Raw genomic sequence first — 25017 nt, forward strand, 5'->3', positions numbered from 1 at the left:
TCTGTCATCTTCAGTCATCTTCTGTCATCTTCAGTCATCTACAGTCATATTCTGTCATCTTCAGTCATCTTCTGTCATCATCTGTCATCATCTGTCATCTTCTGTCATCTTCAGTCATCTCCTGTCATCATCTGTCATCTTCTGTCATCTTCAGTCATCTTCAGTCATCATCTGTCATCTTCTGTCATCTTCAGTCATCTTCTGTCATCATCTGTCATCTACAGTCATATTCTGTCATCTTCTGTCATCATCTGTCATCTTCTGTCATCTTCAGTCTTCTTCAGTCATCATCTGTCATCTTCTGTCATCTTCTGTCATCTTCAGTCATCTTCTGTCATCATCTGTCATCTACAGTCATATTCTGTCATCTTCTGTCATCATCTGTCATCTTCTGTCATCTACAGTCATCTTCAGTTATCTTCTGTCATCATCTGTCATCTTCTGTCATCTTCTGTCATCTTCAGTCATCTTCTGTCATCATCTGTCATCTACAGTCATATTCTGTCATCTTCTGTCATCATCTGTCATCTTCTGTCATCTTCTTTCATCTTCTTTTATATTCTGTCATCATCTTTTTAAAAGATTCCTTTCAGATTGGTTTGGAAGTTAAAGCCAGGGTGCGCCTCTTGGAAAGGTGCGCTTATTTGAGCAGGGTGCTTTAGACAAATACAGTCATCTATATTTAGCTTACAGCCATTTTGTTTTATGCCTTGTTACATAATTATGTCATAGAACTGGATACTAAAGGTCAAAATTTTGGATTTTTATTCCCATGGCAAGAATTGATCAATTTTAATAAAAAGCTCAGCCTAGACTTTGCATTATTAAAATGATTTGAAAATGATTAGTATTCAATGTATGACAATTGATTTTAGAGAGTGAATGGTTGGCTGTGGAGAAAAAACTCACAATCTAGTTAGGTATTGTAGTGTATTGGTGTTTAGGCCAAGCATGCTGAGAATTAAACACAGACCTTTAAAAGGCAAATTGATTAACCACTTGTATAATACAGTAGAGCTTTCATCCATATAATGATAGCCTTATATATTGATATGATGAAACATTTAATAGTTTGCAAATATTGCAGCAACAGCTGCATGTGCAGTATGTTATGGCATGTGCAGCAGAAGCAGAATTGAAGCAATGACCTTGAACTTTGACCATCACAATTTGCCATTACCCTTCTGTTTATTGCGATATTTCAAATTGTGACCTTGTTTTGACCATGCTCCAAAACTCTCCAAAAACTGATTTTTTGCTCTGTGGCATTCTCCTCTCCTCTTGCCAGAAAAGGGAGCTGAACTTCTGCATGTTTCTTTCCCCCTCTTTATGATGAAATCATACTTTGTTCCAAACATTACAGTGAAGTATAGGTGCAAAACTATTTAAATATGAATGCTGACAGCAAGTTCTGTTTCCAGGTGAGCTACAGTGCCAAGACACTTTTTTTTAATTGCTTTATGAATCTGTCGACACTAAAAAAATAAAAGGAAGGAAATCTGAAAGCACTATTTTTTTATGCTACCACAACATATTTTTCATAAAAACAATCTACCCAAAGCCAGTCAACCCCTACATCAACCCGCACCCCAAACTCCCCACTCCAGTACCCCCTGCACCCCTAACACTCCCCTTCACCCAGGTCACACCCTTACCCTCCCCGACACCCTAGTCCCTACACCCCTAACACTCCCCTTCACCCAGGTCACACCCTTACCCTCCCCGACACCCTAGTCCCTACACCCCTAACACTCCCCTTCACCCAAGTCACACCCTTACCCTCCCCGACACCCTAGTCCCTACACCCCTAACACTCCCCTTCACCCAAGTCACACCCTTACCCTCCCCGACACCCTAGTCCCTACACCCCTAACGCTCCCCTTCACCCAAGTCACACCCTTACCCTCCCTGACACCCTAGTCCCTACACCCCTAACACTCCCCTTCACCCAAGTCACACCCTTACCCTCCCTGACACCCTAGTCCCTACACCCCTAACACTCCCCTTCACCCAAGTCACACCCTTACCCTCCCTGACACCCTAGTCCCTACACCCCTAACACTCCCCTTCACCCAAGTCACACCCTTACCCTCCCTGACACCCTAGTCCCTACACCCCTACATCAACCCGCACCCCAAACTCCCCACTACAGTACCCCCTGCACCCCTAACACTCCCCTTCAACCAAGTCACACCCTTACCCTCCCCAACACCCTAGTCCCTACACCCCTACATCAACCCGCACCCCAAACTCCCCACTCCAGTACCCCCTGCACCCCTAACACTCCCCTTCATCCAAGTCACACCCTTACCCTCCCCAACACCCTAGTCCCTACACCCCTAACTCTCCCCTTCACCCAAGTCACACCCTTACCCTCCCCAACACCCTAGTCCCTACACCCCTAACACTCCCCTTCACCCAAGTCACACCCTTACCCTCCCCGACACCCTAGTCCCTGCACCCCTCACACTCCCCTTCACCCAAGTCACACCCTTACCCTCCCGAACACCCTAGTCCCTACACCCCTAGCGGGCTAACCTACGCCTAAGTCCCAACACCCCTACCCCATAATCCCCACCCTAATTACCCACTCCCCATCCCCACAGCCTATTGCTATAATCCTCTTTCAGAGCTCCAGATAAGCCGTGTATCTGCGTAAAATACGCATCAGAAATGCAGAAATACGAGTAAAATAAAATCCAAGCGTATCAAATACGCATGAAACATTACAGATACGCCACAAAAATAAAACTTGTGCGTATCATCAAAATATTGTGAAGTAACCCTGTGTATTCGATTAGCAAATCAGCAACATATTTTGAAATTATAAACGGGCATTCCGTCGACCGTGCCAAACTCCACGATGACAGTTACATCATGATCATTTGCCATCACACTTTCTTGTGGAAGTATCGTGGTATTTTTGAGTCCTATAAAGCTCTCGAACCCACACGACACCAGTTTGCAGGGACTTGATGAATAGTGTTTTTAAATATTTAACTTAAATACCCACATGTGTAATAACTAGTGGGTAACAGAAGTTTGAATACCCAGATAGAATTACTGATACCCAATGATTTTAAAATGCATGGGTAAAATACCCACAACACCAAAAGTTTATCTGGAGCTCTGCTCTTTGCACCTCTGGTCCATCTCAAGCTTCCACTGATGTTACTCCGAGACTGATGACCACACCTGGCTCGCAACAATCAAAATATCATGAATTCAGCGACACTATATAAACCACATTCCATACTGCTGCTACCAGCATTAGAATCCAGGAATCAATTCAAGGTAATACAAGCTTAACTACAACATGTGTTGAGCACTGACTCAGTCATGGCAAAGATGTGAATTGTTCGGATGACCTAGACCTTTCATAGGCTCCAGTGTTATTGTGGTTACATTTTCAGCTTGGGGATTTGCGAAAGAAGCACATGTGAAGAATATAGCACTATACAATAAGGATTACAAAAGGTCACTGAGTGAGCGAATGCATATTATTTAACATCAGTCTTGTAACATTTTTCCAGGGCAAGGGAGTTTAAAAGTTTAAAAGTCCAGTTCCGATTTAGTTTTGAAATTCCAGCCTCGATCGTAGCACCAGCAGTGGCTATTACAAGTTATGTCCCTTGTATGTCCCTACTATTGGACAGTAAGATTCCATTGCTCATATCACTTACATTTGCTTCAAACAAAATGGGGCGCCCTGTGAAAACGATCAGATCGATAATCAAGATCTATATTATAATCAAACGGGTCTTACCCAGCGAAGTGTATCAAATAACGTGAGCACCTTGATTAAAAGCATGAAAAGATTTGCAAAATATCTGTTGACGCCCAGTTGGCAGTACACATGCATTGCAAATCCTGCAGTCGACAGACATCTGCACGTTGAAATCCATGTTGTTTACGAACCGGATGTCCAGATTGTTACGCGATTTTGATTGGACAATGCATTGACTCATTAGTTCAGCCAAACTGTAACTCAAGAATTCCAGCTTAGTTCAGCCGAGATGGAAACTGGACTTTTATAGTTAGTTATCTCCCTTGGTTCGGGAAGATGACCTGGAAATGAAAATAATGGAATTTGACCCTGGCAACAGTGTGAACACCTATTGGCGTCCACAGTTTTATTACCGCTAAATCATCAAGACTGAGTCTTTAATGACTTAGGGTACAATATTTCCACCCTACATTTGCATCAACTACCAGTTTCAGTCGTCACCTCTACCACTGTCCTAAGTCCTATTCTTGCACATTGATTTGACATACATATAACTATGGGGGCACGGGTGGTCCAGTCGTCTAAGGCGCCGCAATTCCCTGTGCAGTGTTGCGTCCCTTGGGCACGCCAGAAACCTTTGATTGTGGGTTGAATCCCGGTTTGCCCTGATTATGTTTCTAGGTTTGTCAGCACCATACCCGTGCTCGTGGGTTTTACCAAAGTGGTAAACGTCTGAGACCTGCATCACTTCGGGCTTTACTCCCACATTAAGCTGACACGCCGTGATATAACTGGAATACTGTTAAAAGCGGGGCTAAACCCAACTCACTCTCTAACTATGGTTCATAGGTACATGGGCCCAGGATCACAAAACAAACTCAGCGGTATCAAGATGTGACAAGCTCTGCATAGGCAGTCGAATAAGATGATGTAAGTTTTCTAAGATTAGACATCATTGTCAAACGTGGTCTTTGAAGTGTTTGAGCAGTTTGACAAATAATTTGTTTAAGTGAAATGAAACCAGTCTACAGAAATGTCAGGCTGGAAAATGTATACAAGTTAACACAAACTCTATTTTTCTACATTCTGAACTGACAGTTGTGTTAGTTTTGTGAGAGACAAATGCCAGATATGTTGATCTGAATGTTTTGATCGCCAGTACTGGGAATGTTGAAGCCTCCACAGTGATTGGCTGATGAGAAAGTTCAGTTTTTCCATGCTGCATATCATGCTCAAAGCACACAGAGAATTATTATCCCGGTCAATGGATCAGTGTGCACTCCAATTTCATTCTCAGCTCCCTAGGGAATATGCAGCCCAAGCTGCCTGCAAGGCTTTAGAATGTCCTAAGAAGAATCTTGGAAAGCACACTTATGTCCTTTAATAGTCTTTAAAAGGGCTTATAATTGGTGTCCTTTGTAGGTTTTGTACCATGATACAATCTTAGCACTAAGTGAGATACAATCTTAGCACTAAGTGAAATACAACCTCAGCACTAAGTGAGATACAATCTTAGCACTAAGTGAGATACAATCTTAGCACTAAGTGAGATACAATCTTAGCACTAAGTGAAATACAACCTCAGCACTAAGTGAGATACAATCTTAGCACTAAGTGAAATACAACCTCAGCACTAAGTGAGATACAATCTTAGCACTTAGTGAGATACAATCTTAGCACTAAGTGAGATACAATCTTAGCACTAAGTGAGATACAACAGCACTAAGTAAAATACATTCTGAGCACTAAGTGAGATGCAATCTTAGCACTAAGTGAGATACAACAGCACTAAGTAAAATACATTCTGAGCACTAAGTGAGATGCAATTTTAGCACTAAGTGAGATGCGTTCTTAGCACTAAGTGAGATACCACCTTTTCAGAGCACTAAGTGAGATACCACCTTTTCTGAGCTCTAAGTGAGATACCACCTTAGCACTAAGATTGTTTTGTGGAATGGCGCCCTGCTCTGAGCTTCACAACTCAGAGACTGTTTTCTCTCACATGTAATCGAGCTTAAGGTCAATCAGAGCAATGCTTTTAGCGGAGTTATTAGCTGATTGTGATCTAAATGTCAAGGTTTGCTCTCCACATAGTGTATACGCTGGGGTTTCATTGTAATAAATTGTGTTCCATTTTGTAACATTCTTTCTCACATTGACATCTTTCAAACAAATGAATATTAATACCCAATAATTCTAATGCTGACATTCTTTCAACAAATAAGAGCAGTGAGGTAGCCTAGTGGTTGGATTTTGAAAGTCAGATCTAAGTAGAAAGTTCTCCTGATTGATTGATTTCCTCTATAATATATCATTGCATCCTGTAGCAGCGTAAAACCCACTTTAAAGAAACAAATATAAATAACAATCAGTTCTCATAGTGATTGTTTTTTAACAATTGCTTTTACAATTTCCGAGCTAAATCCCACTAATGTTCACCAGAAACAGGTTTCAAACACTGTACCCATGTTGAGAATCAAACCCAGACTTCCAGCATGGTAAGTCAACACTTTAACCACTAGGCTACCCAACTAACCTATATCTACACATAAACAATTAATATTATCAATGTAACTCCAGTACAAGTCCAAGCATGGATTAAATAATTTATTAAGCATCGTAAAAAACATCTGAGCAGTCCTGTTTTGCTAAAAACATTTCTGAACCACTTTCTCTGAAAACAAGAAAAGTTGCGTATAACAAGAAAATTAAGTTACATCAAGATTATCTCAGTTTAGCGTCACTATGAAGCTATTTTCTGGACTGCTCTAGACACACTTCTGTACGGCAGTGAGATCAGACGATTGATTTTCGGGTCGTTGTTAAAGCAATGGGCAAGAGAGAGAAGGGGTCTAGTGTAGCAAGGCAATGAAAGCTTTGTCGTGATTGACTGCTATGTACATGTAATGTACATGCTATATACGCTGGTGCTGCTGTGTTTGTCATGCTGTGTGGTGAACTAAAGCGTGACATTGATCTCAGTGGAGATGGGAATGGGAACCTGATGTTATTCCTCACTGGCAAGGTAAATACGACAGTTTTGTGTTAATGCCCAATGTTCTGGGATGGGATTGTGTTAAGCAATTAAGTCATGGACGACAGGGATTATGGACATTGAATATTTCATGGACATGCGCTTGTTCAACATAGTGATTGCTAGAGTTGATTGTGAATGTAAGTACTACTGATTTGGGACATCGATTTGGGACGTCGATTTGAGCCCAAATTGACTACCTGGGTACCCAGCCCCCTACTACCCGACCCTACCCGGGTACCTGCTGTAGGTCTCAAGAGATTGGTACAAAATGTCTTGATAGGGAATTGTTTGACCAAAGCCCTGACAAACAGCTAGTATTTAGGTACACTTTAAAACTATATGGTAGTGCATATTTGAAGTTGACAGAAGCTTTATCTTTATTCAAAAATATGTCAGAAGGAATGCATACATAGTCCGAAAGAAATGTGAATATTTGTGACCTGTAGTGTATTCACTGAGTTCTAGATTAGTTTTGTCTTGAAACAATATATCATGTGACTAACCATGGGTCCGGGTAGTCCTGTGGGTACCCAGGTCCTACTCAGGACCCCCTGACCCAGGTTCCTGAGTTACCTGTCCCAGCCCTAGTGGATTTGATCTTACTTGGGGGTGGGGAACACTCAGATTACCTTTAACAGAATATTGATATGGTCCCAGCTTCTAGACATACGTTTTTTTTATTCATTTCTTTTCTCAATGTACTTTTTTGGTACATCTGGACATCCAGCTACCAATTGTTTATATTTAAGCTGAAGCAAAATGATTTTTTTTGTTTCAATTAAGAAAAGATAAGTGTTGATGAGGGATGATTTTGATGCTGTAGTCACCCATTGTTTTAGAGTTTTTCTTGTCGACCTTTATTCTTGACAAATTCATTTTAGATGTAGACAACACAATTTTAAATTTCTTTCCACTGCAGTTTTTTGTTGAGATGAAAGAGCAAACGTTAGTCATGTGATTCATTTGGCGATATGTTTGATGTTGTAGTCCATGTCCAATTGAAGAGCGTCGGTCTGTGCGTGTCTGTCATGTTATGTGGAAATGATGGAAACGTCTGGAGAGAGAGAGTTCTTAATAAAAATTACTTTCCTCAAATCTACTTAGTCCCAAGTACAGTAGGTTATTTAACTTGTAACCTCTGCATGGAGCTGGTAGTTGAAGACTGATTGACCTTGATGTCATGTGGTCTGAGCCTAAACTCATACTGTTTACGTTACACCAGATATTTTTAAAACTTGGTTTATCAACTGACTCATAAAAATTGAAATGTGAATTAATATTATTTTTAATTAAAAGCAATTATTTCTTAATTCCACCAACCAATAATTAAGAATGTGTTTTAAAAAAACAACTCCCTTACTGTCACTATCAATATAAATAAATTATTAATATTACAATGATTAAAATCTGTTTAAATTTATCTGCAAATCTGCAAAACAGAATTAATTATGAAGAAACATGAGAGGAAATAAAACATTTTATGTGAAATTTGAATTTTTATATATATTTGTTTCCCAGACCTGATTTTTTTGGCCTAAAACTTGTAGACCAAAAAACCCAAAAAAGTCTGGCCTTCAACTTTCAAATATATAGATCAAGGTAAATCCTTGTGACAGCCCATCCCACCCACCCACCCGACCCAACCCAACCCAACCCAACCCAACCCAACCCATTCTAAACATCACATTTAGACCCAATTATGAACCTGAAATGACAGGTTTGTTTCATTGATCTTGATGAATTCATCAGCATCCTTCACTATCCTTGTCTGTTGTGACTCCACGTCCTCCACTGAAGGTAAGAATTCAAAATATCCCCCTCAAATGAAGTTATGTATTCAAATAAGAAACATCCAACTGAAATTTGAAATGTCTGACCCACACTACACTCACATTTACATTGTGCAGCGCATATAACAAGCACATGCACATGTACATGCACAGGCAAACACAGACACACCCACACATTAAAATTAAGAATTATGAAAATGACACCCCCTTTAAGAAATCGTTGATTTGCCAAGTGTCGTAGTTTAGTAGTGTTGTTATTCAATTTATCAGTTGAAAATACATTAAAGATTTGGTATAGTCTCACAGAATATACTCAAGGATTGTAAACTAGTTTATTGAAGGAAAATATTTTTCAAAATATGCCACTGCTCATGCTGTCAACCACTGGTTTGCCTCGACCTGACAGATGTTGGAAGTTGATCTGGCAGTAAGTTAAAAATGTCAACAATATATTTTGAAATATTTTGTCTGCATGCAAGCCAGGATGTAGCTCCACGAGGTCCAGTACAGAGGTCCAGCCTGGTTATTTCCATCCTAGATCCATTCTCACGTCAACCGGGGCGGTCTGGTAGCCTAGTGGTTAAAGCGTTTGCTCGTCACGCTGAAGACCTGGGTTCGATTCCCGACATGGGTACAATGTGTGAAGCCCATTTCTGGTGTCCCCCGCCGTGATATTGCTGGAATATTTCTAAAAACGGCGTAAAACCATACTCACTCACTCACTCACTCTCACGTCAACCTGGGGTAAGAAAAACAATGCATCGCCCTTGGTGATTTGCAGGAGTCTCATATTATAAGTTGTAGCTATATGATGAGGCTACATGGGGTTTTATTCGTTCTGCGTTAGGTTTTATACCACGAGCCGGAAGCATAAACCCCATGTTACGACCCGAGTCATCCTGCTACAGCAAATTTATCCACAGGACCATGTAACTAATAATAATAACCAAAAAACTTGCAGTCAAGTGCAGTACTCCTCTTAAACTGACTAAACTGTGACTCTACTCTTCTCGGGCTGGCCTTGTGTGTCACGATGACTCTGCTGCAAGGATAGGTGCTCGCTCCGTCAAGTATGGATCTGAGTTTAATGAGATTGTCCAAACTGCCATGAATTTAATGTTGGTAGATGTTAGTCATCAGGGAAGTAATGATGCAAGTGTGTGGTCATATTCCACCTGCTAGTGATGCGGTATCGAAACTTGCAGTCTTTCTCTGAAGAGCAATATATAAGCTGTACACTGAGGCTGAAACTTGACACATGGGTCCAGAGGACATCTGTCATGAAATACATGACATTTGTAGGAGAAAATATGAAATGCAATTTTGGGTCAGATTTAATTGTTGATGGCCCATCTGTTTCAGGGATTTTTCAAGGATCTTATACTAAGTGCCTTTAGCAGGCAATTTGGGATGAAAACATCATTAATGTGCTCCAAGTTGTCTAAAACTTGCATTACTTTGGACTTTCCTCGCACATAAGGACACGCTATGATATAACTGAAATACTGTTCAAAGCTGCGTTGAAAACCAAAGTCGATCATTCACTCACATGTGAAGACGACCATGGATGAAAAGAGTAAAATGGCTTTGAGTGAGTTGGGTTTAACAACACTGCTCTGTGAACAGCATTCCAGTTATATCACGGTGTGTCAGCTTAATGTCGGGAGAAAGCCCGAAGTTATGCAGGTCTCAGACGTTTACCACGTCAGTGAAACCCACAAGCACAGGTATGGTGCTGACAAACCTAGAAACATAATCGTGGCGAACCAGGATTTAAACCCACGATCACAGGTTTCCGACGTGCCCAAGGGAAGCAACTCTGAAAAGCAAATGGCAGCACCTAAGATGACAGTCACCCTTGGAGAACTAGAACATAAAACACCAAGATCAATCTCATTAAAATCAAGTCTTTGTACTCGCTACCACTAAAGAAAGATCTGAGGACATCCCATTAGGGGTCACGTCAGAATGACCTTTCATCCGACCAATCAGAGCGTCGCTTACCAGATCATGAAAGTGACAGTCAGAACGTGTTTTCTAGTCATGCAGCCACGAAATATTTGGAACGGGGTATTCCGAATGACAGTTAAGGGTTTTATGATTATATCCATACAATCTAGGCCATCTATAAGCCATTCCAGAATGTTCTTCTTATCAGTTTTAATTTTTTTAATCGAGAATACTTCAAAATATGTTTCGAAGCGTAGTCGTCAGTGTCGTAAAGCTTGAGAAAGCTGCCTTCTGATTGGCTAATGTTGATTTCTTGTCAGTCATTTCATTGGTCGGTCAAAATTCGAGAAAGGTCGTTCTGACGTGACCCGTAAAGGGATGTCCTCAGATCTTTGTTTAGCAGTAGCGAGAATTAAGATCTGATTTTAATGAGATTGCACCAAGATAGGAATCTTTTCATGGATGACAAGTTCTTTGTAACTATGTTTGAGGTGGCATGTTGCCCTTGTATCAAGTTACAAACAGGTTGTTATACAGAAAGAGTTTCATGAGGAGTAAAACTAGTGAAATTAGATTAAAAACATTAAGCCAGAAATACACTGAAGAATTTGTCTATCCAGACACTGTAATAATATATGAACTACCTGGCATACTTCTGTACAGATTTGTGGACATGCTATGTCCGGTGTTGCATACAAGCACACAAGAACATAGGGTTATGGATCAGCTGATCGGAGCCAACTGCTACATATTATTGATTCATTTCTATTTGTCCAACCACTCGTTGAAAACATAAAGAAAGCCATTTCTCACTTTGCATTTTTAGCATTTGTTGTTTTTCATGCCCCGCTAATTCATTTGGAGTTTGGATAATGGACCCATTTTTTTAAATTTATGGACCCAATTTTAAAGACAAATTATTTTACTTGTCATTCAACCCATAAAGATCCGGGTTAGAATAGGTCTTCAGTAACCCATGCTTGCCGTAAAAGGCGACTAACGGGATTGGATGGTCAGGCTCGCTGACTGGGTTGATGTGCGTCATCATATCCCATCATATCAATCACTGGATTGTCTGGCCCAGACTCGATTATTTACAGACCGCCGTCATATAGTTGGAATATTGCTGAGTTCGGCGTTAAACAACAAACAAACAAAAATCCCATGTCATTCAAAACATTATTTCATTCAATTATTTCTTTATTTTGTGTTTTTTTCTTTATTTCACATTTTGACAATTTTCTTTGTACATACTTCAGTAGAAATACATGTTTTTGCCTATTTTTATTTATTTTAATTTTTTTTGTAAGCCATGTACAAGTAATTAAAAAATAGATGCTTCAGAAGGAAATCTGTATCCATATGAGATACAAAATATTGGGACTTGGCTATGTAACTGACCTCCTTTCATGTTTACATTCCACGGTCACTCACCTAGTATATCTGTCTTGCACAACATGCGACAAAGCAGGACTCTACCACGGAAGTTGACACACATGTAGTTATAGCAGCTAGAGCATATTTAAAGCTGTCTCGTTCCAGATGACTAGCCATCTGGGAATACTGTGTACAATAAAGTAACTTAGGTAAGCTGTGTGTCAGTGTTTGGATACAAGGTTTACTTATGCGTGTTAAGATCTACGAATATTGATATAGACGCCTATGGCCTCAGAAGCCCATATAAATCAACACACATGCATGGTAAGAATTCTAGATTATGTTTTACTCCAGGTTTGATAGAAGGTACGCTTCATTATCTACAAAGTCTCGTGTTTATACTGGGATTGCTTCCATGTTTCAGAAAGAACCAAGCAAATATTATTTTATGGAATATATACTAAAACAATATTGCAGAGAGGATTGTCTGTGTTGCTTCACTGTTTTGATGAATACTTGATTATCCAGTGTATTATGTCTCCATTCTGTTAATGCTTTGAAGATCCCGGTTGTAATTGGTTTTCAGCATTCCATGCGTAACAGGCAACGATGCTTGTCGTAGGAGGCGACTAACGGGATCGGGTGGTCAGGCTCGCTGACTTGGTTGATGCATGTGTAGTTCCCAATTGCATGGATTGATGCTCATGATGTCAATCACTGGATTGTCTGGTCCAGATTCGATTTTTTTTACAGACCACTGTCATACAGGTGGAATATTGCTGAGTGCGGCGTTAAGCAACAAAAAAACATACTCTTAATTTTAGTTGTCATTTGAACCGGCCAAAGGGAATTCTAACACACTAACATTAACACTAACATTAACACTATTATTTTTGTTGCTTAACGCCGCATTCAGCAATATTCCAGCTATATGACGGTGGTCTGTAAATAATCGAGTCTGGCAACAAAAAAACATACTGTTAATTTTAGTTGTCATTTGAACCGGCCAAAGGGAATTCTAACACACTAACATTTACACTAACATTAACACTATTATTTTTGTTGCTTAACGCCGCATTCAGCAATATTCCAGCTATATGACGGTGGTCTGTAAATAATCGAGTCTGAACCAGACAATCCAGTGATTTACATAATGAGCATCGATCCACGTAAGTGGGAAACGATGACATGCATCAACCAAGTCAGCGAGCCTGACCAACTGATTCCGTTAGTTGCCTCTCACGACAAGCATAGTTGCCTCTTAAGGCAAGCATGGGTTGCTAAAGACCTAATCTACGCCAGATCTTCACAGGTAATTAACACTATAGTTTGGTGGTGAAAGGGTTTGCGTGTCTATCCTAACAACATGGAGTAATGGGTAATTGAGATGGTGTTGATGTATCATTTGGTCATGTTGGTCTTTAGACAGGGTTTATAGAATGTGCCACTCTAGTGTGTTACCTGGTGAGGTCAAATGTCACGGCGGTCGGACTGGTTCACAACACGCTGTCGGGTGTCACAGTTTTCCTGGACACTCCACACACTTCTGTCTTGCCGGACCAGGCATGTTTTCATATACCGTGGAATCCACTCAGGGCAGTTATGCTAGCAGTGTGTGGGTCATACTTAGTCATTGTGTACAGCAAATATGGTGGTTGTTAAGCATGACTCATTGGATGGAAACAATGAACACACAACATTTCACATAATTCCAGGACCTTTCCACGTGTTCTTACACAGTTTCTATACCTAGTTGGCAAGTTCAGTGTAACACATCTTCCTGAGGTAAGGGAGTTAACTGACAATACAATGTACCCCCTCTTGAAAAAACAAAAGTCTGTTTATGTTGTCAAAATCAGAGTTTTTTAAATTATCACTATTGATTATATTCCATGTGGGTTGTATCATGTGACAATGTCATTGGCTATATAAATATGGATAGAAGTTTTTATATGTTATGATGAAAGAGATAAATGTTTACAAGTTCCCGCCCTCTTATTAGTGACTGAATGGTCGCACATGCAACTGAATATTAACACTGGCACCCTGATTTTGCTTTTGGCCGCCGATTTGGCCTCCTAATTATTGTCATCTTTACTGTGAAATTAACTGATGCATAGCTGGAGTGAGTGAGTGAGTTGGGTTTTAACGCCGCTTTTAACAGTATTCCAGTTATATCAAGGCGTGTCAGCTTAATGTTGGAGGAAAGCCCGAAGTGAAGCAGGTCTCAGACATTTACCACTTCGGTGAAACCCACGAGCCTGGATATGGTGCTGACAAACCTAGAAACATAATCGGGGCAAACCGGGATTTCGAACCCACAATCAAAGGTTTCTGGCGTGCCCAAGGGATGCAACTCTGCAGAGCAAATTGCAGCGCTTTAGACGACTTGGCCACCCGCGCCCCGATGCATAGCTGGAAATTTTATTTGCAAGACCTTGAGGAAACAATGTCCATATTCCATAGCACTGATGATCTCCGTTATGTAAACACTGCAATAACACAAACTATGCTCTGTCTGAAATAGTTTTCAAGTAAAAGTCGTAATATCATGAACATCGCAAGCACATTTTCATATGATATGTTTCGTATGATATGCAATCCAGTGAAAAGTGCATGTGTTGTAAGCTCCGTACATACTGCAGAGAATGCGCTATTGGGTTGTTTTTATACAGTGGTGGTGCATGGAGTGTTGACTTTGCACTTTGACAGTGACTTGCTTGCAATGTTTTCTAAATTTCATCAATGACGCCCAAGCAGTGAAAATGATGAGAGCAAGAACATTGCGAAACCTATGACATCAGCATCGGGGTGGGTGGTTGAGGGTCGAGGTGGTACGAGGGGTGATGAGGGGGGAAGTGAATCTAGTCAGTCAACTAGCAAGTCATCGTCATTGTCATCATCTGCTCATCGTTCTACGTTTAGTATTCAGAAAGACGGACAAACACCCTGTTGTGCCTTTCGTGAGGTGTGTCTAAAAGAATCTGAATGGTCACATTTCAACAAAAATGGGATGACATGCTTATTGTTCAACAAATCAATCATTTGCAGGGAATACTGATTTTTGTATATGCAATATCAGGAGAGAAACATGCGAGGGGGGATAAAATCTGAGGCCCGCGCCCCCAAGAATATCATAAGGTTGGTTCCTGATCTAAGGCTGAAGTGTGTACTTTTTAAATGTCAGTTGTGTTTGCTCCTCTTAAAGATATCCAGGGGTAAATTATTTACCAAGAAGGCGAAGTTCATTTGTAAGCATATTTGAACTGCGAAATATTGAGTAATATACTATATGCAGACACCTGATAATGAACATTTAAATGGTTTTTTATCATTCCGGAACATATCTGTTACAGTCCTCCAATGTGTGTGTTGATATGTTGAATGAAACATGATGCGTCATAAATATACTGAATAAAATAGTTAGGAATCATGAATATTTTGGGGGATATATTTATGAAATTGTTTGCTCAGTTTTCACCACACAAAAAAATATCCCCCAAAATATTTATGATCCCGATCTTATTTTGTTCAGTTTATGATCAGAATTTCCGATACAAATTGTGACGGATAGGAAGGATTGAACATCATGGAAAAGAGAGATCCTGAAAGTTAATGGCCCAATCTCTAGCGACATCCATCAAACAATATTTCTTGTTCACCCATGCAGCAGTAAACAGATTTCTCTCAACAAGCAATATGCACTTATGTGACTTCAAAGAAGGTGTTGAAAATATGGACAATTACTTTATCCATTTTTCTAAATGGGGAAGTATAAATTGTATCTTGCTGTTGATGTATATTCATAAACTTGATCCTTGTAAAATTAAAGCTCTTTTTCGAGAAATGATGAAATATCTTGATCAAAAGGTTGAAATCATGATCATAAACTTGACAGTCCAGTAAATTATTCAAGCTTTGTGGATTTTCTACTTCCAGATTTTTCTTTTATCTTTTAATTTCATTTGGGGGAAATATTGTTCCTTTGAACACACCATGATTCATGAATGCTTCTGGTTTTGTTGTTCATGGCATTTGCTTTGTCACTTTAAAAAAATAAAAATAATTCAGATTAATGTTATAGGGATTTGAAATGAACGCTCAAAATTCTATTTATTTATTTTCTCTGTTTAGCAAGTTGGCCATTGCCTCAAGAGACCAGGGATTGGAAATGGAATGATTAGGATGGAATATTGCTGTGGTCAGTAGGTTCAGCGTATGGGCACAATAATTGTATTGCAATATGTTGCAATACAGAAAGCTTTATTGTGTTACACATTGCAATACGTATTGGGGCCCAAATTATATATATTTGTACTGTTCACATCATACTTCTTCATACAATAATCCAGACTTCAGATTTACCTATTACTGTATTCAACGTAATAAGCATTCAGGGTGCTCTCAAAATTAGGATTAGGGGGTTCTTATTAAAGTTGAAAGATAAATTTCATGTTCATGTACTACAGATATTTTTTTCCAGAATTTAATTCCCTATAATTAAGGGTGCATATAACACACGAGTGCGTATCATAGGCAAATAAATAAGTCTTGTGAACATTGATCAATCGGAAGGGGTGCTAATCGGGATTGTTCACTAGCCAATATATTCGCAAATATCGCTGTGGGCGCTTATTAGAGGGGGGCGCTAATTACGTCAAATACAATTTGTCATCTATATAGAATTTTTATGTAATCAGCGTGAAGTGTGTGCTGTTCACATGGGTTAGATAGGAAACAAGTCCATCCAAATGCCTCAAGGTAGTAGATATAATTTATATAATTATATATTAATTCTTCGTTGGTTGTATTGTGATATGTGTATTGCTGACAGCAATATTGCAGTATGCAGGTATATCAGTTATATTGCACAGCCCTAGTGTTCAGATTTTTGTCTGATTTCTGGAATAAGACACCTTGTAGATGATGCAGCAGCTGGTGACGACCACAGAAGGATGGAATGGAAAGGGTGGGGGTTGCAGGAGGGAACATCTTGTATGTTTAACTTCTGTGGAGGAAGTATTTCAATACGAAGTTATCGGGTAGCTCGGGCCTGTTATGTAGAGGGGAATGTCCGAATAGCTCTCCATTCCTTAAAAATAATGGAACTGAGGCGCCACAGCGGTCGAGGCCCATTATTTTTTAGAAATGGAGAGTTATGAGGATATTCCCCTACTTAAAACACATTCCTACTTTTACACTTTGATAAAATATTGTCTTGTGGAAAAAATTTAAAAAATAAACCTATTTTGTGTGAGTCGCCTTTTCATGATGCACGAGGAATATGTTTTCTGCCGCTGTTGCACGTGCACCAAGCTCTGTAATGAGCTAATAATTACAATGCATAGTACATAACGCTATATAAATTAGTGATGCCCTAAACTAGTATTTTATAAATCTCTTGCATGTTGTAAATACATGCTGATTGGTATTATTGGAAATATAGAGCCCTGAGCAAGGATATATATGTTTACCCGATATCTTTCATCATCAAAGTTTTATCTAATTGCTATAAATATGAACATTGTTGTAGGTTACCCATTGTAACACAACATAACATCCATAATATATTTCAGCTTTTACGGATTATGCAAATATCTGAAAATATTAGGTAATTTCAGACTGTACTGTCATGTGTAGACAGCTAGACTTACTCAAATCAAACAGTGCGGGTTCAAACCCCGCTGGCAACACATGTTTTCAGCAAAGTTTGAAATAATTCACATGTCAAAATAAAAAAAAATAGTTTAGTTTATTACAAGTGTAAATCAATTGAAACATTGGTTGAAGATAATGTATCGTTGACAAACAACTCCCCATTCCTGAAAAATAATGGACCATTTAAACAATAGAATGACGTTACAGATGTGTTTTATAATAAGGTTAATTTCAAAGGAGGTAGGTTGTTGAATCGCCATGAACCACCAACCTGGATCAACCATTGAGAAGTAAGCTCTGACTTTTCATTCTCTACAATTTTTTCTCCAAATTCTGTATATCATCTGACTGCCAATGTTCTGAAGACATCAATATATTATGTATTTTGTACCCCGACCTGAAAGGGTGGGGGTATATAGTTATACCAAGGAATTCCGCCCGTCAATTCTTCTGTCCTTCTGAGGAATTATTTTTGCGCGACCTATAACTTGAAAACTACTAAATACATTCGTTTCCATCTTGGCGAACACCCTTAATATCTTTAGTAGAGGCTCAGTGCAATGTTTGTTTTCAATATTTTTCATTTTTTAATGAAACATTTGTTTGACCTATAACTTTAAAACTACAGAATGGATTCTTTTCAAATTGAGGGAACAGTTATCATACTAATAGAAGAATTTAATTTTGATATATCGGGGTAGGTATTTTCTGGCGGGTTTTTTAGCTTAGAATATTTTTTTACTTCAACATTTTTGCGACATATAACTTATGGATTCTTTTCCACTTGGGGGTACAGTTTCTATACCAATAGGAGAGGTGCAGTGCAAAGTTTGATTTCGATAAGTGGATTTTCTGAGAAAATATTGCTTTTTTCATCTTTTGAACTTAAAAATGATGTTGGAGTTGAAGTCTGGGGTATTAGTGAGCACTGCTCACTTTTTGCCTTGTTCTATATATTTTTCAACCACCATATTACCCTATGGTTTTGAAAACAGTCTTTATGCATCATAACTTTGGGAAGGTGTTGTTTAACTCAGCTGAATTGCTGTGTTTCAGAGTTCCACGGCGTGAGGAGCTGCAAACCCATCTGTGATGCAGCAGCAGGCAACGTCATCCCTGATGTCGCTCTTGTCCTGCCTGCTGTACATCATCGCCAACATAACGGCCATGTTCCTCTACTGGCTTTATCAACAAGCTCGGGACAAGAAAGCACAACAGGATGGCAACTCGGACGAAGTTGATGCAGATGGAATGGAGGTTCGCCAACCGATCCGATTCAAGAACCAGCCATCATTATTGGCAATGCTTGGACTGGAGCCTTACCATTCACACACATTCTTCGCTTTTGAGGACCATTTTCATACTTTCGAGGCAGTCAGCAAAGGGTGCAAGCGAGCTGGCTTGGAAAAATGTGGTTTGATAATCGGTGTGGACTTCAGCGCCAGCAATGAATGGCAGGGAAGAAAATCGTTTAGTGGCCAGAACCTACATAGAGTGATCACAGGGAAAATCTATAATCCGTATCAGAAAGTGATATCCATCATTGGAAAGACCTTAGAGCCATTTGATGAGGATAATTTGATCCCAGCATTTGGTTTTGGCGATAGTTCCACCATGGGTAAAGACACATTCCCGTTTATGCCAAAATCGGAGCCTTGTTGTGGTTTCCAAGAGGTGCTCGATCGTTACAGCAATATTGCCACGAGGATAACGTTAGGGGGCCCTACAAACTTTGCTCCCATTATTTACAAAGCAATAGAGATCGTACAAAAGTTACGCAGCTACCATATCCTGATTATCATAGCAGATGGGCAGGTTAACGAGGAGGATACAACAATAGAAGCAATTGTCGAGGCATCTAATTACCCACTGAGCATCATCGTCGTTGGTGTGGGCGACGGACCCTGGGACATTATGGAAAATTTCGATAACTTTCTACCGCAGCGCAAGTTCGATAATTTCCAATTTGTGAATTTCCATGGGGTTACCACAAAAGCAAGAAATCCAGAAACATCTTTTGCACTACATGCCCTGATGGAGATACCGGATCAGTTTAAGACGATCAAATCTCTAGGATACATAGAAAATGGTCGTGAGGGAATTCATAATGTGGTCAAACGGGAAAACTAGAAAAAATAATTCACTCAAATGAGTTTTTTAGTTGCTTAAAGGTATGGAATTTCCTGGATTGTCATTAGGAAAATCTTCATGAAGAATATAAATCTCGAAAGTGGTCATGGAGTTTTGGTGATCAAGGACTAAATAATGCAACGAATAGATCCCAAGACTCGTAAGAATCCGAGTTAAGTGTTTGTGCCGTTATTTGGAAAGAGAATTACTCACTTAGGAACTCCATCAGTGGAATAAATTCCTCAAGAAATCTAGGAAAATATCAATAACAAATGGACCCTGTGAGGATTTATTGCAGAACAATTGATAGAATGTAAAAATGCTTTTTATGGTATGTTTGGTGTTTGGAAGATTACATTCTGCTCAGTGAGTTGAAGACTTTCTTGAAAATATGTTTTCAGGAGCACACCATTTGATATTCAGAAGGGGGGCTGTGATAAAAAAAATTAATTGGCTCAGAAAATTATTGAATGGGTTTGAGATTTTTTAAATTTTAAATGTTTAGGCTCATAATTTTTATTTTTAAAAAATCTCGGTTTTGCAACTGTAGATGAAAAATGTATCTGTCTTGATACAAAATCCCAGATTCAATGGCAAATTGACAGCTGGCGCTGCTGATACTGCAGTCTGGTTTCTTTGAAGAGGATTTTGGCCTTTGACAAAAACATTCTAATGTGTATTTTATGAAAGGACAGCTCATGTTATATTTATTTTTTAATCAACTGAAAATGGTATTTCCTTTATGAAATAGGAGTGAAATATCTTTTTTACTCCCAATGGAATCTGTTTTGTCGGATGATCGAGGCTGTTTATTCTGTGGCGTTGGTGTTTATATTTATTCTATTTGCGAACTTGATTTGCATTTATCAGCTATTCAGGATGTAAGGTCGGAGTATTATTCTTGTTTTATTGTGTCCAGACATCGCTGATGTTGTAACAGTAAAATGTGACAAGATGTGGTTAAAATAAGCAAACCGATTGTGTCACTGATAGTGTAATAATGGGAGATGATAGGACTTTTTCTTACTTCTCCAAATTTTAAAGCTTTGACCTAAGATTTGATTTTTTAAGTGGAAAATAAGATAAAAAGATATAAAAAACATTATCTTTATTTTCCCACATTGACAAATGCATTGCATCTGCTTCACTGTGGGCCTTCCCCAACAGTCGCCATGAGAGACATGACTTCCTGTTCCAAGTGGCTTTCAAGTGGAACTCCCTCACTCACTCACTCCCTCACTCACTCCCTCACTCACTCATTCACTTTGTGTCCGGTGCTATACGTGTCAGTGTGTCCCACACATTCGTGTGTACAGGCAGCCTGGTCTTGCTTATTATGGAAAACAATATTATCAAAGTACAAGATTAATCAGCAAAAAACATGTTTGAAGTGAGAAGGGTGGTATATGCGATGTCATGAGATGTAAATAAGGGTGTGTGTGATGATAAGGGGTGATAAGGATGTACATATGGGTTTACATGTATGTGCGAGATCAAATAACAAGGATTTGACAGGTGACTTAAAAGGTGTGTGTGAAATGGTAAGGTTGTAAATACAAAGATAGAAGTTTCCTTGTGATTTGAAGGTATAGAAGACATGGCTATATATGATATGTGTTATATGTGATATACATCTTACATGATAAGGGTGTACATGTTATGTGATAAGGTTTGCATGGCGTGTGATAAGGATTGAATTTATATTGGATATGATTGTATGTGTAACATAAGGATATGGATGTGTGGTTATATTATAAGGATGTATGTGCTATGTGTTATATGATAAGGGTGTAATTGTGATATAAGGATGCATGTTATATAAGGATGCACATGGTATGTGATAAGGAAGAACATATAATGTGATAAGGATGCACATGTTATGTGATAAGGATGCACATGTTATATGATAAGGATGCACATGGTATGTGATAAGGATGCACATGTTATGTGATAAGGATGCACATGTTATATGATAAGGATGCACATGGTATGTGATAAGGAAGAACATGTTATATGATAAGGATGCACATGTTATATGATAAGGATGCACATGGTATGTGATAAGGAAGAACATGTTATGTGATAAGGATGCACATCTTATATGATAAGGATGCACATGTTATATGATAAGGATGCATGTTATATGATAAGGATGCATGTTATGTGATAAGGATGCACATGGTATGTGATAAGGAAGAACATGTTATATGATAAGGATGCATGTTATATGATAAGGATGCATGTTATGTGATAAGGATGCACATGTTATATGATAAGGATGTACACGTGATAATTCGGTGTGACATGTAGCTTTAAACAAGATCATTATATTGACCTTACTTTAAACATTGTATTATTCATTAAATCTGTTTATACACTTCTAGCATGTTTAGTTTTAACCAGATTTAAGCAAGCACTGCACAGCCATTAATGCATATTCACTTACAACCATGTTATGGAGTGTTTCTCATTGCCCTGCAGACTAAAACTTGTAGCAGTTTCTTGAGGGGTACATGTGGTTTTATGCATCCTGCGTTAGTTTCATACCACAAGCCGGACTGGAGTCATACTAAACTTTTAAGGAGGGAGGCATAAAACCACATATACCCTGAGTGATCCTGCAACAACGACTTCATCTTGCCAACATCTTTCAATCTGCCATGGTAAAAGAGTAAAAAAAAATTGAAAACAGGCTCAAAACAGCTGTTCGATGGAGCTGAGGGTAACTTGTGCTGTGTCACATGTATTTCATTGACTCATAAACAATCGTAGCAGGGTGCAAGAGATTTATTGTCACGCTCAGAATTCCACTGTTTTCTTTGTGGCGGGGTAACTGGGATTGATTGTCCCACTCAGAAATTGATTTTCCCCACCATCTAGGATACGTAGTATTTTATCAAGATCACAATAAACCAATCTGATCTCAACAAATATTTTTGTTCCTGTCAGTTATAACATGTTTAAAGTCATTAGCAAATTATTCTCCAAAAGGGGGCACGGGTGGCCCAGTCGGCTAAGGCGCCGCCATTCACTGTGCAGAGTTGTGTCCCTTGGGCACGCCAGAAACTTTTGATTGTGGGTTCAAATCCCGGTTCGCCCCGATTATGTTTCTAGGTTTGTCAGCACCATACCTGTGCTTGTGGGTTTCACCGAAGTGGTAAGCGTCTGAGACCTGCATCACTTCAGGCTTTCCGCCCACAATAAGCGGACACGCCGCGATATAACTGGAATACTGTTAAAAGCGGTGTTAAAACCCAACTCACTCACTATTCTCCAAAAAGATGCTGATTAGGAACAAAGTCCTATGTGACAGAAAGTAGCTTCTGTGTTACTGAAATATATGGGAAGAAAGTTGTAAATCCCAGCCTCGTTTTTGCTTTAATTTTCCACCAAAGTATTTAACAAAGATGCCATGAGAAACACTAAGTGTCAGACATTATATAGCCATTGCTTATCAAGACTGTGATACAAGTTCTCTATCAGCTTCCATGCTCTTTATTAACCAAAGTAATACTATTCCACTTTCTTCCATGGTGTATAAAGAGATTTGCCATTTTTTCATGAAATTGTTCAAGAGATATTTGTGTTTTTTATAAATATTGGACAGTGCAAATGTACAAACTTACAAACACTTCCTAAAAGATATAATGGTCTGCCCAACACTGGAACCCGTAGGCTTACAATAACTAAGCTTGTGTGCTGTTTTATTTGGAAATGTGAATCCTTTTTGTGTTAAAAAAAATTAATATGTAAATTAAATTATTATTTTTATATGATGTGTGATATCAACAAACGTTAATATTTGATCATGTTGATTGTACCAGGGGATGTGTCGAAGGTTTGTAATGCCAATTTCAGATTCATTTTACCATTTTTCGTTTCACTGTTTCTGAATAATATTTGTGACCCACCGGGAAAAAACTTATGGGTGTTTGGGTACAATTATGCTGTAAAATAAAGATAGACTTTTGACATCAACTTACTTAATAAATAGTAAAAATTGCCAATTCTGCGGACTGTACAAAAATATAATATATTTTTTCTCCCATTAGTTCGTAACGTAATGAAAACATTATTTCAAAACATTTCAGCATACAGGTCTATGTTCAATTAATCAGATATTATGTCTAAAAACTGCAATTATTACATAAACAGTTACAAGTTGGTAAATGAGTCCAAATGTTTGATGTCATGTATCTCTGTAATAAATATAAATTGCAGCTTATCAGTTGTATTTTTGCTGTCCTCAGATACTGTAGTTTTAAATATAATATCAAGTCATAAAAATTTCATGTCATAGTGGGTCACATATATTCATTAGGTATTACCTATTATAATAAGAAGTACTCTGTGTATAATTTTTGTATATTGTGTTGGAGGGTTTCTGGAATTGGCACGCAAGCTTTAGACACTACCTTAATGCCACTGTTTGAGATGTATGTGTGACTATTTTTGTATATGATTACCAATCACTTGAAGTAATTTCACCTTCCGGAAATTACTTTTGTACATAAACTGTTCTGAACTATAATCATCTGTTCTGTTCTCCTTATTTAGCACCACCTGCTTTATGAAGTTATGGTGTATCATCTTCATAATCATTCATAATCATTAATATCAAAACCAGACTGTCTGAAAATTCATTCAAGCAAAAAACAGCCATCGCTGATTAAGCGATTAAGCGTTTTGGATATTTTCCAAAAAAATTTCCTGGGCAGTTAAAAGATTGCTGGACTAAAAACATTATTGACTGTTTATCCAGAGGAAGTTAATTTGTCTTTTAATGCGAGCGAAAAGATCTACAAGATTTAAAAAATCTAAATGGTTAGTAAACTTTAGGTACCTTTATTTGTTCTATAAAGCAAATTCCTTAAATGTGACATTACAAGCCTGTGTGTACATACAACTCACTATGGATGTGAAAAACTGTAAATTCATCAGACACGATCAGATCATAACAAATCTGTCCTACATCATTAATGTGATGCTACGTATATACTGCTAGGGGCCAGTCTTAGAAGGAAGGGCTCCATTGCATGTCACAAATATACTAGTATTGTGTGTAAAGGACATGCATCGGAGCCAACAGCAGGCAGTAAAAGATACAACTTCTTGGTGAAGAGTCACCTTACCTTGGTGAAAAAAACATTTTGAGTATCTACTGCATAGGGATGGTGCCTAGTGACTACATCGTTCGTTCAGAACCGTGAAGATCTGAGGTAGAATAGGTGTTGGTTGATGCATGTCATCGTATCCCAATTACGTGGATCAATGCTCATGATATCAATCACTGGCTTGTCTGGTTCAGACGCGAGTATGTACAGACCGACGTTATAGCTGAAATATTG

At 38.7% G+C, this 25017-nt stretch overlaps 1 protein-coding gene across 2 annotated transcripts in view; it reads left to right on the forward strand.

Annotated features, from left to right (window-relative positions):
• The window catches only part of LOC124134948 (E3 ubiquitin-protein ligase RGLG3-like), a 52878-nt gene extending 29208 nt beyond the window's left edge, over positions 1-23670 (forward strand). For both annotated transcript variants that reach the window (XM_046500068.2, XM_046500067.2), the window contains exon 2: positions 18596-23670. In XM_046500068.2, coding sequence (XP_046356024.1) covers positions 18632-19669 — 1038 coding nt within the window. In that variant the 5' untranslated portion in view covers positions 18596-18631 and the 3' untranslated portion in view covers positions 19670-23670. The remainder of the gene's footprint in view (positions 1-18595) is intronic.
• The last annotated feature ends 1347 nt before the right edge of the window (positions 23671-25017 follow it).

The sequence above is a fragment of the Haliotis rufescens genome, unplaced genomic scaffold (assembly GCF_023055435.1).
Source record: "Haliotis rufescens isolate VD_foot unplaced genomic scaffold, xgHalRufe1.0.p SCAF_15, whole genome shotgun sequence".
Lineage (NCBI taxonomy): Eukaryota > Metazoa > Mollusca > Gastropoda > Lepetellida > Haliotidae > Haliotis > Haliotis rufescens.